Source organism: Limanda limanda, chromosome 18, assembly GCF_963576545.1.
Source record: "Limanda limanda chromosome 18, fLimLim1.1, whole genome shotgun sequence".
In the NCBI taxonomy this organism is placed as follows: Eukaryota; Metazoa; Chordata; class Actinopteri; order Pleuronectiformes; family Pleuronectidae; genus Limanda; species Limanda limanda.
In genome coordinates, this window is record NC_083653.1 from 1887459 (window position 1) to 1907654 (window position 20196).

General features: G+C 45.9%; 1 protein-coding gene across 1 annotated transcript in view; it reads right to left on the minus strand.

Annotated features, from left to right (window-relative positions):
* The window catches only part of hivep2a (HIVEP zinc finger 2a), an 80369-nt gene that overhangs the window by 4087 nt on the left and 56086 nt on the right, over positions 1-20196 (minus strand). The window contains exons 5-14 of the mRNA XM_061091417.1: positions 13196-13251; positions 11778-13101; positions 9637-11519; positions 9149-9412; positions 8773-8941; positions 8594-8678; positions 6726-8451; positions 6477-6634; positions 2979-3154; positions 1708-1809 (exon numbers count right to left, since the gene is read on the minus strand). Of these exons, the coding sequence (XP_060947400.1) occupies positions 1708-1809; positions 2979-3154; positions 6477-6634; positions 6726-8451; positions 8594-8678; positions 8773-8941; positions 9149-9412; positions 9637-11519; positions 11778-12762 (5548 nt within the window). The 5' untranslated portion in view covers positions 12763-13101; positions 13196-13251. The remainder of the gene's footprint in view (positions 1-1707; positions 1810-2978; positions 3155-6476; positions 6635-6725; positions 8452-8593; positions 8679-8772; positions 8942-9148; positions 9413-9636; positions 11520-11777; positions 13102-13195; positions 13252-20196) is intronic.

A 20196-nucleotide genomic window follows, 5' to 3' on the forward strand; every position in this document is an offset into this window, starting at 1 on the left:
AAGAGGAGGAGGAGGAGGAAGAAGAGACCAAAGGAAGAGGAGAAAAGAGAAGAAGAAGAGGAGGAGGAGGAGGAAGAAGAGACCAAAGGAAGAGGAGAAGAGAGAAGAAGAAGAGGAGGAGGAGGAAGAAGAGAGCAAAGGAAGAGGAGAAGAGAGAAGAATAAAACAGTGACAAATGAAAACGTAGAATAATGAAGGGAGGAAGAGGAGGGATATAAAAAGTGATTGATGATAAAAAAGAAGAGGGGAAAAAGAATGTAGAGGAATTTAACGGAGAGGAGGAATGGAGGGAGAAGAAGAATCAGGAAAAAGTAAGAGGAGAGGAAGAGGAGGAATAAGAGAAAGTAGGGAATGTGATGGATGAAGAAAAATAAATAGGAGACAGCAGAAGAAAAGGAAAAGGAAAAATCAGAGAGAGAAAGAAGAAGAGAAAGAAGAAGAGGAAGAGGAGGAGGAAGAAGAGAAAGGAGGAGAAATTAAGACGTGAAATAAAACCACATTTTCTCTCCGGCTCCCAACAATAAAAAGTCAAAGACAATAAATCTCCGGCTGAACGACTTCATTCTGGAATAAAACAAATCTGCTCGTCTGAAAACATCATCATTTGTTTGTTTGTTTCTCTGAAGACAAAGAGTCAAAGATTCAAAGATTCAAACTGACCCTGAACCGAAGATTCATCTGGAAACTAAACCGAAAAACACTTAGTTTTTATTCTTTTTTAAAATTTGCTTTTTCTTTCCTCCTCCAGACGTTTGAAGATCGTGAACTTTATTCAAACGACTTCTCACAGAACCTCGAGTCTGTTTGAGTCTCGAATGAAATCTGGAAACGAAGCCAAAACATTAAGAATTCAAACGCTGATGATGATGTCAGAGTCTGTTGATGATGAGGAGTCGTCTGATAAACAGGCTCGACCAATCAGGGGTCAGTCTCACATGTCAATCATGACGACTCCGCCCATTTTTTATATCATCGAATAACAGATTAAAACCAAACTGATCAGAAACGAGTCCTGGACGTTTCCCGACAGCGAAACTAAATAAAACAAAGATATTAAATTCCTTCACGTTGTCGATGGGAAACAATCAGAGATGATTTATGTCTTTTTATTGGTATTAAGAAAGTAAGAGAATCACCAGCCTGTCGTTAATCCTGATGAAAACTCTAAATGAAATGAATCCCACTCGTTATCAAGTCATCTGAAGATTAATGGGAAACCGAAAACCCCCCCGACCTCACCCCCCCCCCCCCCCCCCAGCCAACTCCTGCCAGGAGAATTTATTATTTGTGAATATTTCATGGGAAATCTCGTTCATCCCTCGGAGCCCACAACATCTTCCCCAGTAATAATTTTCAGATTATTTCCATATCAGCTGATTAATGGGATCCTGGACTCCGGGAGCCCCCCCCTGCTGCGTCGGGGGTGGGGGGGGGGGGGGGGGCGATGAACGGCAAACACTCCTCTCTGTGTCTGGATGGAAAATAAATGTGTGGCTTCACAAATTGTTCCTTGGAGATGTTTATGGAAATCTGTGAACGCTGGATAATAAGAGGCTGAGAGACTTTTCTCTCTAAAGCTGCTGATGAGTCGAGTGTTGAGCTCTGCTTCCATTTCACTTCCTGTCCCGGTGCGACCACACGGAGCAAAGCCCGGAGTGTGTGTGTGTGTGTGTGTGTGTGTCTGTGTGTGTGTGTGTGTGTGTTTACCTCCATCGTCTGCCTCTGCGTCCTCAACCGACGACATGGACACTCCCAACTCCAGACACTTTTTCATATGAGCCTTTGACTTCATGTGCTTCGTCAGGTTTCCTACAAACACACAGTGGTGTATAAAGTACTTGAAAGCCATACTTGAGTAAAAGTACAGATCTCTTACCTGAAAGTGACTTCGGTAAAAGTAGAAGTCACCCGTCAGAAAATGACTTGAGTAAAAGTCTTAAAGTAGCTCATATTAAAAGTACTTAAGTATCAAAAGTATCTGGTGTTGAAATGTACTTAAGTATCAAAAGTAAAAGTAAAAGTACCAAAATTAAAATGCTTAGTGCTTTTTATAGTAGGCCTATACAGACACAAAACAACCTAAAATGTTTCTCCTCAAGATTTATCTCAACTGACTGAAAAATTACACCAACAATATGAATATAATGTATATAATGTATCATTTTAAAAATTTTGAACCCTAGATGAGAGCGAGAGAGAGAGAGAGAGAGAGAGAGAGAGAGAGAGAGCTGCGCCAACCTCCGCTGCTCAAGTAACGAGCCAGTTTGAGAATGTAAGAAGTAGAAAGTACACATATTTTTGTTCGAATGTAACGAGTAAAAGTAAAAAGTCGTCAGGAAAATAAATACTCAAGTAAAGTACAGATATGTGAAAAATCTACTTAAGTACAGTAACGAAGTATTTCTACTTCGTTACTTCCCACCACTGCAAACACACACATTAGACACAAACACACACATTAGACCCACACACACACACATTAGACACAAACACACACATTAGACCCACACACACACACATTAGACCCACACACACACACACATTAGACACTTTGAGTGACGAGAGGCTCAAATGGACATTTTGTAAAAGCCGTACAACAAAAACAACCACATAAACAAAATTACAATTAACAAATCACACATAATTTCTTCATCATGTGATTTAATGAACATCGGGCAGAAAACAGCTTTTTAATAACGATCAGATATCCTCAGCCTCTGATATGATGGAGGCTCCCGTCCGACCACCATGTTTTATTCACCACTTACTTCTATATTTTGGGATTTTATTCTTCAATTAAAACCTCGATAATGAGTTTTTTCCACTAAAAATATCTTCGTAAAGATGCTATTCCTCAAAAGCGTGATTAGTCTTGTTCAAAAGAAAGTTTCAGGGCAAATTTGTGAGATGATGGATCATTTTAATTTCCTGAGGGGAATGTAAAAGTCCCGGATATGAGATGGTGACTGCAGCCCTACCTTTGGTCTTGAAGGCGAAGTTGCAGAACTTGCAGACGTAGGGTCGGACGTCCGTGTGCGTGCGGATGTGTTTCTTCAACATGCTCGGCTTCTTGCAGCGGATTCCACATTCCTCACAGATGTACTTCCCTCGGCCGCGACCACGGACGTACACATAGTCCTCGTTGGATTTGTAGCTGGAAGAAAGAACAGAAAGTTATGAGAGAAATGTGATTTCCAGGTTTTGGTTTCAGCTCCGTCTGTCTGTTGCTTTGTTTGTGTGATTGTCAGCACGATCACATAAAAACAACCACACTTCTACAAAGTTCGGTGTAAGGACGAATAATGGTCCAAGAAATGAGCTGTTAAATTTTGGGTTTGATTGAAGGAATTTTAATAAGACATTTTTGAATTTCTATCACATTCTTATGGCCCCTGGGAGAGGGCAATGGTTTTATATCGTCCATTTTCCTTAAGTTTAGTCACGACTAATAAATATGTCCCTTATACGCAAATTTCCAATGTTTTAATTAAAGAAAATAAAGATTCTCATCCCCGACAATTGGAAACAAATTGTTTAAACTAATTCTTTCACAGTCGGCAGCTCCTCTACAGCAGGTTGGGATTTATTTCATTTCACCAGATTTTATTCTTTCCCTAAAGGTGAATAAATATAAAAAAAACATCTCCACAGCAGAGACACAACTCAAAAAAAGCACCAGTGCAGGTTGCTGATGGAGAGAGAGAGAGAGAGAGAGAGATCCTCAGGGTCAGAGGTCAGAGGTCAGCCGCCCTGCAGCTGGTACAGAATCACAGTCACCCTCTGGGACTCAGATACTCGCTGACACACAGGTTCTGCTTTAAAAAGGCTGAAGCAGGTTTTCTCTGTGCTCGGCTGCAGCTGCCTCAGACAGAAGCAGCCGAGTCTTCGATCCGGATCAAACACGAGCACGTTGCTAACGAGCTGAAGTTAACGAGCAGCAAGGAGATGTTAAAGAGTGAGAGAGAGAGAGACGACAGGAAACGCCCTGAGATGAAAGTTGTGCGTCTTTAAAACGTGATGTGAAGTGTGAAGCTGCTGAAGTTCACACGAGTCGTCGCTGCAGGATGAGACGAAGGAGGAGAAGTGAGAAAAACAGATTAACACGTTTCCTCCCGAGAGGCGGAGAGGAAGAAATAGAGAGGATGAGTTTTCTCATATTTCTACTCATCAACTCGTTTATATGCAGATGATCCGACCGTCTGAGGAAAGTGATGCTTGCTGAACATTAAAGAACTTTTCATTAATGTCTCTTTCAAGGAGTTTCAAAATAAAACAGCAGAATTCCACCTCTGTGCTTTGTGTGTATCCTTCTCTTCTTCCTTCCAGTCCAACTTTTTCTTTGATTTAACTTAGGATTTTACATTAAAACAAGAGTAAAACAGTAATAAGCAGATAGATCCAGGTTATAACAAGGACAGAAATAAATTGTGTTGTATTAAAAAGCTTTTTCACATTGTTTCTCTCATAATTAGTTATTTTTTAAATGTCAGAGGCGTTGGAATTAACATTTCTTTTCATTACAATGGATTTCTTTTGTTTTTGTTTAATTTAAATTGCTCACTTTTTATATTTGTATTTCTTTTAGAGGGAAATCATTATGAAGTTTCAATCCATAACTGCAATTTAACATTTTATTTTGCTTTATGATGGATTAGTGTGAGGATCATTTATTATCGTTTACTTTAGTATATAGTTGTAACATTTTCAAATAAACCTGAATATGAACAGGACTTTAAAAACAGAGATTCAGGGTCAGACAAGCAGCCGACACTTGGCAGCAGCATCAGTTCACATCTGCACGAGTCTGTCTGTCACCAGTCAGACCCCGGCTGCATCTTCTCTGTTTCCCGACGCAGAAGCTTCACATTGAGGTTCTGTGTTGTTTTGTTTTATGCTAAGAGAAAGAAGGGATATTTCCTTTGTGGTGAGATGGTGAAAGCGGCTGGTGAATTGTGTCGTTTCCTGTCCTGTCTGCAGCGGCTGCAGGAGGAGAAGGTGAGTTCAGGGCCTCGTGTGTTGGAGGAGCTGGAATATCAGGTTCATCAAACCAGCCGACTGGGGGGGGGGGAATGCCTCTGAACCAGTCGAGACGTTTACACAGCTGCGGCCAGTTATGAAAATGAATTATGATGATGATTATTTTGTTTTATTCCGCTCCGCTCACAGCACACGGTAAGATCATGAAGCAGATTCGCTTACCGATTCTTTCAAGGCCGGTAATGGATTTGATTTCTCTGCCAAAACTTCTCCTTTATGGATTTCTGTCATCTAAAGAGATTTTAATCCTGTCGTGTGTTTGTTAATGAGCTTAAGTGTGTGTGTTTGTGTGTGTGTGTGTGTGTGTGTGTGTGTGTGTTTACTACTGCTGTGCATCATGTTTATGTAAGTGCATGTGTGTGTTTTCCTGTTTGTATGCTTTTATCCATTTATTGCTTCTAAAATGTCCTTCGGGACAAAAGAGAATTACTTCACTGTCTGCTGCATTTAATAACGGTTGTGTGTCTGTGTGTGTGTCTGTGTGTGTGTCTGTGTGCGTCTGTGTGCGTCTGTTCCATTCAGCAGCCTTGCTCTCACTGGCTCTACTGTAAGACTATAAACATTATGATGCAGGAGGAATATCTCACTACAGAGGTTTGTAGATTTTACTCCCTCATACAGTCTTTTTTTTTTAGACTTTAGACTTTACTTAATGAACACTTAAGAGCAAATGTTTATTTGATTGTTATTTATGTCTGTCCTTGTTATAACCTGGATCTATCTGCTTATTACTGTTTTACTCTTGGTTTAATTCTAATTCTAAAAGTACCCTGGTGAAGAACCTTGTTAACCTGCAGCGATGAGTTCTGGATAAAAATCTTTCTATAAAAGATGAAACTAGATGCTAAAAATAAGAAAGAAGGAAAACGTCTTGGCTGCCGTCCCACTCAGACATTACTTTAATCATGGAGTTGATTGATTGACTCAGTAAAGTAACTGTAAGGTTTGGAATCTCAGTTTGTCAGATTTCAATCACTGTCAAAATCTGACCAGTTATTCCTGAAGAAGACTCCTTCTGTGCACCAGATGTCACTGAAGCTCCTTTTAATAAACTGAGAAAACAATTAAAAGTAGAATGTCACTTAAACCTCCACCGAGGAGCAACAGCCCTTTGAATTCAATCCAGCTGCACACACTCATAGATATTAGTTTCCGGAACATGAATGATTGATTTCATCAAGATCCATGAATTAAATGTCATAAAACCTCATCACCATGTTAGAGACAGATCCTGGGTTGATGGGTTCTTCTCTGACCCTCAACACAACCTTCCACCTCCAGTTTCGTGGTAATTCATCCTGTAGTTTAAGTTTGATCCTGCTTACAAACCAACAGGCTGAGGGACCGGGGTGAAAACATAACCTCCACTTCGTCTTGGACATGGACAACGATGATTTAGCATTTGAACCTAAAATAAAAGTGTCTGATATTGAACATACCCGCCTTCGAAGATCTTGATGCGGGAGGGTTCTCCGGCGGACTGTTTGGCGGAGACCTCCTTCTCCACCTGCTCCTCCTTCGATCGGTCCCACGACACCACTCCTTTCATTTTCCTCCCAAAGTTACAGACATCAACGGGCATCAGCTCTGGTTTCAACTGCAGAGAAAAGGAGGGAGAGGAGTGTAAAGGAAAAGGGTTTCTTCTCACCTGTGTGTCTCTGTGTTGTTTCCTCTAAATTTCTCTTCACCTGATCAAACCTCAGCTTCCAGGACACAGACGACACCAGTTTTCCAGAGCTGGGTGGAGACATGGCTGATGTGGTGTAAACAAAATCTATGTTCCTCCTCTGCTTGGACCTCAGCAGGGCCAGGGCAGCCTTGGTGCTGAGGTTCAGAGGATTGGGATTGTACGAGTTCACACACCATGAGCTGTAGACCGACCCTCGCAGAGCGGCCGGGCTGCTGTTGGGTTTGGTGTATTTCAGGAAACACCAGCTGACTCTGCTCGTAGTGCGCAGGCTCGGGAACTGGAAATACTGCTGCACATCAGCCATGTCCGTGAGTAGCAGCGTCTGGCCCGTTGCTCCGGATAGTCCTGCGCTTTGGTTGGACGCGAGCTGAACCAGAACGCCGACCGGGGTTTTACTGGATGCACCTGGCTTTGTGTTGTCACCATCTTCTGCATCATTTGAGGAGACCATAGACTGGGGGCTGAAGCTGGGCTCTGGAGCTGAATCATCCACATCGAGTTCCTCTGGGGAGTCTCGGCCGCCTGATCGGTCGGTGACGATCTGGAGAGGAGGGGTGAAGCTCTCAGCTCGGGGAACATCAGGGAGGTGGGGGGCAGAGGAGCGGACGGGAATGGAAATCTTTGTGGCAAAAGGGAAGTCGCTCGGTGGGGAAGAGGACATCCTCTCAGAACCATCGATGGAGCCGTCACTCTTCAGCCGGGCTTGCAGACCTCCGCACTTCCCTTTATCAGCTGTGCTGCTGTTCTCAGTTCCACTCAGCTCCACAGCGCTCATCTCCTTCACAATCTGTCCGTACATCCTCTCCTCCTTCACTCTTTTCTGCTGCTTGGTCTTGAAGAAGAGCTCCAGAGAGCTGGTAGGGGAGAGCATGCGCTTGCTGCCGCCGATGCCGGACCCCGAGGCGTCTGTGGTGGAGATGGTTCCTGATGTTAGTGACAGTGGGATCCCTGTGTTTAGCCTTTGCTCCGGCAGAGAATCTGGAACCTTCCAGGGAGGGTAGCACAGAGTGGAGCCTTCGGTCTTTCCCAGGAAGTGTGACAGGTCGAAACCTCCTCCAATTCCTCCTGGTGGTTTGCCGGTGCTCGCAGCACCGACCGGGGGAGACATGCGGCTGTAGTCAGCACAGCCCGGACTGCTAGCTACCAGCTGACTAACACTTGTGTACATAACACTACCAAATGATGGCATATGGGTTTGGAGCCGTACAGGAACCATCATGCTGGGCAGTGAGGCCTGTGATCCCAGGTTCTGGGTCGCAAAGACAGGTTGGATCTGCTGCAGAAGCATGGAGGTGCTGCTGGAGCTGGGCAGCAAGAACTTAGAGGACAGCAAGCCAAAGTTCTGCTGTTGGTGGGACAGAGGAGAGTTTCGGGATGAGAAGGAGGCAGGGTACATCGGAGAGCTGGCGTTTTCAGATTTTCCATCGTGTGACTGTTGATCATGGATTTGCTGCAGGGAGTGGGGGGGTGCGTGTTTGAGTTGTGGGTGTCCAGCGAGGCTGCCTGGTGATCGGATGTGGAGTTTTGGGAGCTGCTGCTGGGACGGCTGATGTCTTGGCGTCTGTCCGGCCTCCTGAGACCAGAAGATACCTGGTTGCTGGAAGGAGAGGAAGGGGGGGCCACTCTGGTAGTGCTGCATCATCACTTCCTTGTTCATGACCTCATGACCTGGATGTTCTCCTTCAGACGACGAGCCCTGGGCATGCAGACGATGCTGTTGGGACCTGTTAGGAAGAAAAGGTGGAATATTCTTAGTATTATACTAAATATAGATAACAACATTGTATTAATTGAACCAGTTGTAGTCCTGGAAATTGTTGAAAGGGTTGATGGAATTTTTTCATTCTTTCCCAATTGAACTCTTACCTTCCATAGAGTGGTTCATCCTGCAGGCTGTCCTCACTGATACTCTGCTGGAGGACATGCTGGTGGTGCTGGTGAGATCCCATACCTGGGAATAAAACATACAAATGGAAAATGAAGAAATTATCCCCAAAGTTTTCTAAATAATCAGCTCTAATAGATAATAAGAGATGAAAGCTTACCACCGGTGCTACTGCTAAATCTCTTGGTCCTGCTGGCTACATCAGGGCTGCTGTGGGGGGATCCTGGTGGTCCGGACCAAGTCACATGTTCCAAACTCTCCTGCTTGATCAACATCTCTGTGCCGCCTGGTTCCTGAGAAACTGACTCTGGATAAACACTCAGCGACGCCTGTCGAACGTGGGTGAAAAGAGTAGTGTGTGTCAGTTGAAATGAAATGTTAAGATACTAAGTGTGTGAGACAAAGTATGTGCAGTCACATTGATATTATTATTGTTATATATTATATAGGAAAGGAGTAGTATTAGTGTATATCGGCCAGACGTGTGCTCATATATAAGAACAATGATGCAAATAGCATGAGACGGTTACTGCTACCTGTCGGACCAGATATCCTCGCCGGCGTTCCTTCATCGCAGAGGCACTGGAGTAAAGCTCTCCCTGTCTGGAGGTCGACAAGCTTCCATAGTCAAAGGACTTGCTGCGCATTTCAGGCAACTCCGTGGGCAGTGTGCACGGTGCCTGCTCCGACGAAGACCTCCTCATCTCCCTCTGCTGGTGGTGGCTGGAATGACCACTGCCGGGTACTGTCAGGAACTCAGACTGCTTAGCTCCACCACTGGGGGCCAACGAGTCATCCTGCTGCAGAAAAATTGCAAAGAAGGAAATTCAGAATTCTTCCCATTTCCCTTTATACAAGTGCCAAAGTACAAGTCATCAATTCATTACAAGTACGTAAAAGTAATAATAATGTACCATAACAATGGTGGGAGCGGCGCAAGAAAAGCATTCCAGAAATAAACTGTACTAAAGCTGCTGGAAAGTTAGTTCAGATAGTTAAAAATACTAAACATATAACAAGGTACCTGTTTGACGGGTGAGACAGACTTGAGGCCTTCCTCTCTGTCGAAGGACATAGAGAAGGAAGAGGAGTGGGATAGGTTGCTCTCCTGACTGGGGCTGCGAGAGAGGCTGGTGCAAGTCGACTCAAAGCTCGATTCCCCGGACGAGTGCTCCATGTCCGCCAGACGGAGACGCTTCTTCTTGGGTGGCAGCTTTTCTGATGGCATCTGGGAGAGCGTGTCGCTCCTCTGTGGCAGCTGGAACTCCTCGACATGTGGCGGCTGCTTATCTGGCTCCTTGGTCATTGGAGCTTCTGTGTCTTTCTCAGGTTTGTCCGGCTCCTCTGTCACCCTGATCTCAGGAACTTGGATGTTGGGTTGTCGGACCAGCTTGTGTGGGATGTGATAAGGCTGACCAGGGGAGGCTGCGGCTGACGACGATGAAAGGGAGGCCAGGTCACTGTCACTCTGCAGCTGCTGCTCCATGCTCTCTGGCAGTAGGGCAGATTCAGGACTGAGAGCATCTTCATAGATGTCTGTGTCCGACTGTTCAGAGTACTGGCTGGGTGGACCTCTCTCTGAGGACTGATATCCTGGATGCTCAAAGGACTCTGACTTCTCAAAGGAATTTGGCCGGCTGAGGGAGTTGGTGTGTTGGATGACTGATATGACATTCCCAGCTGCCTTCCTGCACTCAGACTCAGTAAACAATGCAAGGTCCTCAGAGCACATGCTGGCACAGGTGTCAAAGCTATCTGATTGGCTGTGAGCACTGAGAGAGCCCTTTCCTATTGGAGGTGCTCTCGACCCATCAAAACTACTCTGCTTAAACTCATAGTCCCCTATCATCTCCACTGAACCACTACAGCTACTGTCCCCATGTCCAGGGCTGTCCTCCTCGTCCCCAACACTCGTCTCTTTCCTCCTTTTTCTTGTGGCTATTTCTGACATGCTAACTTTAGTACCATATGGGCTATAGGCAATGTGCTCTGGGACTCCTGGGCTGCGCTCGCCAATCTTCATACCCAGAGATGAAGCTAAATTCTTGGGCAAGTGTCCGTAGCCCTCGGCCTCTCCTACATGGGCTTCAGCGGCTGAATGTTCAAACGCAGCCTGTCGTTGGAGTCTGCGAAGCCCTTGTGGGTAAAACACATCATCTGGTGACATCATCTCATCGAAGGAGTGGCTGCCCCGAATACCTGGTGGGACGCTGAGGTTAGGAGGGGAGGAAGTTGGCATAGAGTTACTCCTAATTAGGGTTCCAGAATCAGATGGAGGCTCCAATAGGCCTGTACTGCTTTGACAAGGTCCTGTTGGATACTGCTTGGGATCTCCAGAGATCCCTACATCCCCTCTGAAACAGATATGATCCTCAGCTATCTTCCCCATCTCCAGATTAGCACCAGATTGTTTTAAACTAGACAGGCTGGCTGGGTCTGCCCCTGCCATGCCCACCGTGATGGACTGCCTGGATCTGGAGTTGGGTCGGTAGTACCAAGTCCGACCAAACATAATCTCCTCGTACGTCTTGACATTAGAGTTTGGAGAGCTGATCTGCTGCTCTGCACTCTCAGAGCGGGAAAAGTAGCCCGAGTCTGTGCTGCCTTTGCTGTGAGGACTGAGGAGGTTGAGGGACTGGGACATGGCACAGTCAGTGTCCTGGCCCTTCTTCTCCGCCAGCCTCTCGGCCAATCGTTGTTTGATGCTGGGGGAGTCGTCCAGAGAATGCGCTCTTCCGCCAACCTGTGATCCCAACATGTGATGGGACCCCTTGATGTCCTGAAAGGGTGGGCACTCCATGCCTGTGGAAGGGACTCCCCCAGACTTGGGGACAATGAGGATAGGCACTTTAATAGATCCCACAGGCAGCTCTTCAGCCGAGTCTGCATATGCTGGTTCAACACCACCTGTGCAGTGAGAAAGAGTGGAGCATGACAGAGAATAAAGTAAAACATAAAAGGTAGGGATTGATTAACAGACACCTCAGCAAATGAATGAGTTTAGCTGAAGTCACTGATTATTAAGTAATACAAAGAAATGTCCATATTGAGAAAAACTGAAGCATCAAAAATACTTGATTGTACGTTGATTAAACTCAAACACTGAGTGATACCTGCTAAATGTTTATCTTTCTGAGGAAATTGGCTTGATCGATGGAGGATTACCTGTATTCTTGTCAGCCTCAAAGGAGATCTGTGGGATGGGTCTGTCTTTGTCCATCAGCATGGTGGAGCCCTCCACACCTTCCTCGTCCGTGTCGGTGCTCTGCTCTCCGTCGGAGTGAACCTCGGCCTCACCCGCTGGCGACGCCTGGTCCATGTCCCCACTACGAGCTACAGCTAGCTCTGAAAACGGTACGAGTCCAGCCTTGATGGCATGAGCATGGGACTTGCGATGCTTGTAAAGGTTGCTCTTCGTTTTGAAGGAAAAGCCGCAGGGTACACATGGATATGGCCTTTCTCCAGTATGTGAGCGGATGTGCTTCTTTAGGACGCTGGGCTTGGCGCAGGCTCGACCACAGTAGTGACATATGTACTTACCGGGCTTTTTCGGCTTTAGCTCTTTTTTGCTGTACCCCTCCTCTCCAGGCTCAGTGCCTGACTGAGAATACTGTCCAAAAGAGCTGGGTAGACTAGGAGATTTCTGCCGGGGAAACCTCCCAGCCCCATGAGGGTGAGAATGTCCCGGATGTCCTACGGGGTAAAGGTCATCTGAGGGCAACTGGCCAGCAAACGGCCAGGCATGTGGCTCTAGGCCAGGTTGAGGTTTGGCTCCTGAGAGGAAACGCTCAGTTTGGGGGTGCTGAGGGTATGGCTGTTCCAATTGGTAGGGGTATCCCCTTGGGAACCCCTGAGCAAAGGGTCCTTGGGGGTCTTGAGATGATGGACCTCCAATAGCTCCAAGTGCAGAGGGTCCAGATATCAGCTTTCCAGAATTCCCTGTGATTGCGTACTTCTGCTGAGGCGCTGATCCCCCGGTGGCACCACAAGGCAAACTCTCACGGTGTTTCGACTCTTGGTCGGCAAAAGTGCTTCGTTTGGTTGTTGCCGAGGGTTCCGACGCCCACTTCCTTTGCAGAGGCACCTTCTCCTTCCCTGCTTCCTTACTTGAGGACTTGTGCCCAATGGCAGCTGATTCACGTGCCTCCATTTTTCATGAAGCTCTTCTTTGGGTGAGAAGAGAGGGGAGGGGGAGTTGGGAGGGCGGATGCTGGAGGGTTACCAGTTCCCCAATCTACCAGACATGATAGCTTAATCTGTGAGGGGTTCCGACAAGTTCACAGAAACAGAAAGGACTCATCCATTGCCTCGATAGAGTGATTGTGGAGCCAGGCTGGAAACAGGAATCAGGAAGTGGACATTTAAATGGAGGTTTGGTGGAAAACATCAGAAATATTTCTCTCTTTTGGCCATTTTGTAAACCGGCTAATGTTGTTGTGCGCTGTTTTTCTGTCCAGCTCATCTAAAGGCAGAAGGATCCTTGAGTGATCTGGAGAAGAGACACAAAACAGAGACACATTTGAGGAGTTTTGGAGACCAACAGTGTAAATCAAACACAATATCATCAAAGCATCAACACAAACCTTTCTTCAGGTAAAGGTGCTTCGTCTTCCTGCTGCTTCATTCGCTTTTCAGAGACCTGCAGAAACACAAAAGAGAAAGAGAGATAACAAGTTTAGTTAATTATCCATCAAATCCAGTGACAGTAAAAGATCGCCTTTTATTTTTGAGTAATTTACATGTTACATGTTGCAAGTGCAACACACGACCACACACGACAACACACGGAGAAGCTGTGTGAATGTAAATGTCATTGATTGCTCAGTTAGTTCCTTCACACTGGAATCTATCTGCGCTCGTTGCCTTTTCCGTCTCTTCCTCCTGCCTCCCCCCCTCCCTCCCTCCTCCCTCCCTCCTCCCTCCACTCAGTGAGTCACCAACGCAAAGCAAACCCACGCTGTTCCTAAAAAGACACAAAGGCTTATAAATAGTTCTGTGGAAGTGACGTGTGAGTGTCATAATGTGTGTAGGCGTCCGAAAAGGCCAAGTCGAAGAGCAGTCATCACTGCGAGCACCTTTCCTTCCTCTCTGGTGTCAGAGTTCTATAAAACTTGGTGTGCACTCCGTCACACACACACACACCAAAGACACACACACACACACACACACACACACACACACATACACACACACACACACTTCATACAGTACTTGAAAGTATTGCAACTGCACTGCGAACACTGCAGCAGATGCAGTGTGTGTTTCCGTTGTTTAACGTTTCTTTACCACACCAACACCTGAAATCAGAAGCGCATACACACACGCAAGCACACACACACAAGTACACACACACACACACATACACACACACGAACATACACACACACACACACACACACACAAACACCTGCTGAAGTTGCAGTTTTGCCTTTGTATTTCCTCATCTCAGTGTTTAAACAACCTCCCTGGCATTCTGATTGCGACACACACACACACCCCCACATAAACACACACACACACACACACACACACACACACACACACACACACACACACACAATGTAGCCACAGTGCTGGTAAGCAGGGCTCAGTGACGCGTGTGTCTAGGGGCCCAACGTGCGATCTATAAATAGCGGTTGAGGAAAACATGCTGTATTCTTAGCAGCAGGAACGCTAACTTGTGTGTTTTTTCACATGTACCCCCCTCCCCCCCCCCACACACACACACACTCACACACACTCACAAACAGACCACAATGATTATCTCAGACCTGGGTCACATTTCTATATTTTCCATGGTGTCGAGAGTGCAAGAATGTGCAATGAAACCCAGAGGAGTCTGTTAGAAACAATGGGTTTCCAGTTGGAGAATCAAACTCAGCATGAAGCTGATTGGCCGGTCGGAGGGTCAGCTGACATAACTGCCTGAAGACAACCTGCGGTGATGACCTGGAGAAGAAGTTGCTGCCAAAACAAAGTCGAGGCAGCTTTCAAACACAGAAGTGATTCAATAACGTGCTCGGATCCTTCGGTATCACAGAGTCGTGGCTCGTGTGTCCTCATGAGGCCGCGGAGCAGGAAACCAGCTGAGGTGCAGGAGCCAGGATGAAGATCAGAGTCGAGAGTGAATCTACGTTAGATTAATGTCAACAGCTACTTTTTAATCACTTGAAAGTCTCATGATTCTCAGTCGAGTGATTTTACTTCAGCTTTGCTTAACGCCAGGTTTCACATCATCCCAGAAGAAGAAAAGGGAAGTTACAGGCGGAACATAAAACCACAACAACCCTGGTTCTGTGAGAGAACTCACCCAACCTGACCCTCACCAGCAGGAGACTGGTCTGGGTTCTTTTCCTTGATTACAGACATGTGAAGTGTTAAAATCAGACCGGCCAAAGGGACTTGAAGTGTCCTCATAGTCAAATCCAAACACCCCAAAAATATATATATATTCAGACACAGAAAAATCCAGTTTGAATATTCATTCAGTGTTTGGGCCTAAGGGTTCAGGTTTGTGTAAGTTATGGATTTTGCACAAGATTGATTTTGGGTGAATTCAACTTCGGTTTATCGACTGAAACTCAACAATGAAACTTCAACCTCGTGTCATTTCAGCCCAAACAGACACATTTTTAGATTTCTTGACCCTGAGGTCTTCAAACTGAGCCTCTTGTGCCACCGATGCATGGATGAATGATATCGCACAAACACAAACACACACACAAGTCCAGATATCTGACTTCCTGAATCACACACAATCATAATCCTGCAATGAGTGGAACGAGTTGGACCTTAAAGCAGATAATTACCGGTTAAACTCCAGCGTAGCCGTATGTAAAGTGACTGGTTTTATAATGAAAGTGTTGAATGGTCTGCAGAGTGAGTGGGAGCCTGCAGTGAATGGCTTACATAAATCTGTATTCATACGCGCACCGACACAACCTGCCCCAGTTCCTGTGCGTAGGTGAGACGTAGCTACCGGCCATGTTTCTGTGTAGGAAGCCAGTGTGTATGGGGGGGGGGGGGGGGGGGGCGGCAGAGGGCATGACGAGACACCCAAGTTGTAGGTAGGTCGAAAACAAGCAGCATTCACAGGCTGCACTCAGAAGCAAATATAGTGAAGCACACAAACACTCACACACTCTGATGTATGAGGATGTTTGAAATAACCCGAGTTACCTAACGCACGGGAGCAGAGATCAGCTCGACTTCCACAGAACTGGAAACAGATCGAGATGATGCTCAACTCCCACTGACACCAGCAGACCGGAGCTAAGTTTGTTCTGTGTGTATGTGTGTGTGTGTGTGTCACTATCATGTATCCGAAGTTATCTAATCCCAAGGAAACAGCGTTACACAAGAGTGGTTGCATTAGAAACAACCCGAGGAGGCACCGGGTTCATCGGTGGGTTTTCTGAGACGCAGGTGGACGAAACAAGCACCTACAAGAAGTCATGATTTCCTGGTATTGGACAAACAATAAAACTAAATTAAGTACATTTTTGTCTTTCACTTAACGGTGGTTTGCTGTGGTGGTCGTTCCAAAGCACCTGTCGCTCGACACAATCACACAAAGCCTCCGTGTCCAGATGTTCCTCAGAGATGTTTACAGATGTTCAACAGTGAGAAGAGTTACAGGTATGAACCAGGACACATGAACCCAAACCCTGGAGGTATGAATATACTGTGTGGGCATTAATCATGCACTCAGAGGGCTGTGTGTGTGTGTGTGTGTGTGTGTGTGTGTGTGTGTGTGTGTGTGTGTGTGTGTGTAGGAGGCTGTTGAATCCTGAGGGCGGTCGATCTCTCTCTCCCTCTTCATTTCATCCAGCTTCACTGGGAACACGTTCGGGAATAATGTTGCCAAACGATGAGATAAAAGATCAATATTTGTGCAAATCCCCGTCTCTCTCATTGATAGCGTGTGTGTGTGTGTGTGTGTGTGTGTCTGTGTGTGTGTGTGTGTTTCACAACAGGATTGTAATGCATTCATTAAACACACACTCAATCATCCCTCTCTCCTAAAATGTCTTGTTCAGATATGCACTGGATAAGTCTTTCATTTACTTTCAGTGAAAGACCCAGACGAGGGCAGAGCTGGCTTCTGGTACAGTGTGTGTGTGTTTGTGTGTTTGTGTGTGTGTGTGTGTGTGTGTGTGTGTGTGTGTGTGTGTGTGTGTGTGTGTGGTGTGTGGTTGTTAGTTATTCTTAAATTGGCGAGCCGGGGTGCCACATACCAACAGGAATGGTTGGAATTCCTGCGACACAAAAACAGAGAGAATGTATCTTTGTGCGTGTGTGTGTGTGTGTGTCTGTGTGTGTGTGTGTGTGTCTGTGTCGTTTCTCTCTTTCACAAATAGCATTTTCTGCTTATGAATAAAACCATGAGCCGAACACAGAACGACTGTGTTTGGGTGTAATGATACTTTCGAGGATACGGAGCGGCAGAGGAAACGAGAACACGAGAACACGAGAAAACAAAAGATGACAAAGGAGAGAAAGACAAGAAGGACACAGGAGAGGAAATAACAACACAAATGAGGAAGTGAGTGTATAGCCTGAAGGAGAGAAGGAACAAGGTGGAGCAGTGTCGGGGGGGAAATGTCTTATGGTAAAGAGGTGTTGTTTATAAATCTGACACATCTCAAAGCACATGAAGAGAGTGAAGACTACACAACTGGAGGCTTCAGGTGGACACACAGACAGTATCAGGTTTTACCTCCATCTTCATCACACACACACACACACACACATACAGGTTTATGTATAGCAATTACCATGTATGCATGGATTACACACACACACACACACACACACACACACAGGTGCGGTTCATATTTCTGAAGTGTTCTGCTGCTTCGGGTCGTCAGACGCTGCGTAAATTATTTAAACATGTTACTAATGGTTTCCATTCAGTGATTAACCACTTTATACAGAGAGAGAGGGGGGGGGGGAGAGAGAGAGAGAGAGAGAGAGAGAGAGAGAGAGAGAGAGAGAGAGAGAGAGAGAGAGAGAGAGAGAGAGAGAGAGAGAGGGAGAAGCTGGCAGTGTGTTTGACTTGGTTCGTCCTCGACTGGACTGAATCCACTCACACCTCCATTAACACACTACTTGTGTTTTACCTGGACCGAGTGTGTGTCTGTGTGTGTGTGTGTGTGTGTGTGTGTGTGTGTGTGTGTGTGTGTGTCTGATATCAGCAGGTCGATGATCAAACTGAATTAATAAACTCTCCGACTTTGTTTCATCAGATTCTGCGACTGTTTGACATGTTCTGTTGATTTTGTCGCTCAAACCGAATCATCACTTGTTAACTTATCTGTGAACTCACTTTAAGTTTCTTGTAGAAAAGCACACACGTTGAATTAGAACGATCAGGAGACGCACACACCAGCATCAACACAACACATGGGAAACCAGAACAAATAGTAAAACCAGGTCGAGAGGCGTAAAGAGGTTTGACGGGAAAAGCGGTTTTATCTGAGGAAAATAGAAAGACCTCCCTTTTATTTTCTGGGTAAAAACACAGAAGTGTGTGTGTGTGTGTGTGTGTGTGTGTGTGTGTGTGTGTGTGTGTGTGTGTGTGTAGAGGCCCCGGCTGCAGCAGAGTTAAAACATTTTAAGAGCGTCTCTGCGCCAGGCCAAATAAAACTCGGGGCCAATCCCAGCGCCGGCCAGAAGTTTAATAAATAAAAAAGCACTTGCTCAGCAGTTCTGTTTGAATACCTCTGCCCCCCCCCCCCACTTCAGGCCAGGTACGTGTTTAACGCATCTCTGTTTTTTCGAAGATTAAAAAAGTCACGTTTGAAGTACGTTGCGTGGAAATTAGAAACATGGGCGCTGTTCAGCGACTCTGCCCTTGAGCAAGGCACCGGAGCAGCAGGAGGTCGTGGTTCAAAACCAGGAAACTCCCAGCGAGACACGAGGGCAACTCTACCTCCGGCCCGAGGAGGTTTCTTTACAGACATGTGGTTCTACCTGTAAAAAGCAAAGGTTCTCCAGGGAATCCCAGCGGTTCAGTGTCAGGTGCGATTCCCTCACAACGGGTTTTTATTTACACCTCAGCAGCGTTTTCACAGCAGGTGAATCCAACCCTCTCTGTTCCTCCGGTTCTATTCCTGCCTCTCGCTTCCTACAGATCCCACAAAGAGTCTTTAACAACCTCCGGAGAACGAAAACACCTGAGGGTCACACGTGTGGGCGGAGCTCGGTGAGATTCTCTTTTCTCTTTTCTGAATTCTGGTTTATTTTCTGCTCTCGTGGGTTCAAGCATCTGCCTCCGAGCTCGAGAAGGACGAACGCACAATCTGGACAGTTACCTCCGAGACGGACGATTCTCAAGTTGGGAGAAAAACGTCCTTTTTAAATGAGGAGTTAAACATAATATAACAAAGAAGGAGAAATATCCCACTAATAATACACGAATTGTTGATATATATCTGAAATAGAAACACGTCCATCGATGAAATAACAATCATCATCACATTAAACTCATTATTTCAAGTCTCAAACTCAGAGCAGAAGCATCATCTCTCTCCCGTCCCACGACTCAACTCCACTCGCTGCTCGCCGCTCGCTGCTCGCCGCTCGCTGCTCACGCTGAAGCCGCCATGTTTGGTTTTAATTTGGATTCTGTCAATCACGAGCTGAGCCGACGCATCAACGCCGATCTGAGGAGCCGGAGAGAAGAGGCTCTCCAGAAGGCAGGGGAATGAAATCCTAGAGCCACAGAGATGAATCAAGAGCACTTCAACTGTACACACACACACACACACACACACACACACACACACACACACACACACACACACACACACACACACAGCAGACAGCTTGTAGACAGTGATTTACAGCAGGTAGGAAGTCAATTACTGCTACTGGATATTTCTGTTAGAATATGTGTGTGTTTGAGTGTGTGTGTGTGTGTGTGTGTGTGTGTGTGTGTGCCCTCAATAGGGTATGTGTGTGGGAGGTGGCAGCACAGGCGGCTTTGCTGAGACAGGATGAGTGTGTGTGTGTGTGTGTGTGTGTGTGTGTGTGTGTGTGTGTGAGTGTGTGTGTGCGTGGGAGGAGGAAGTTGTTGAAGTGCCAAGGTTACAGTTCTGCTGCTGCTGTAGAATCGCTGTTATAAAATCCACAGTTACACAACGGACAGACTCGGAACTCAGAGCCGCTCTGTGACGGAGACGGGATCAAACTTTGGGATCATTCACAAACTTCATCTCTAAGTTAAGTTTGTAGAGTAAAACTCTCAGATGAGCTGCAGACACTGGAAAGTTACAGGAAGGTAAAAGTCGAGGAATAAGTCAAACTGCACAAATTCAAATTAAAAACAGGATGAACGTCAGAATTTGCTGAAGCGAAACAAATCAAAACTTTATGCAACATGTGAAAAAACCTTTTTCAAAGTTGACACAAAATAAAAAGGAAATTGAAAATGTTGTGTTGAATACGGTGCAGAGAAGAAGCAGCTTTGTGTTTCACTTCTGTCACGCTCAGATGCAGGAACTGTCCCCTGCAGGCTTCCATAGGTAATCTGTGTTCTTAGAATATAACGTGTGGTTTCCAAAGAAAAGAGAAACTGCAG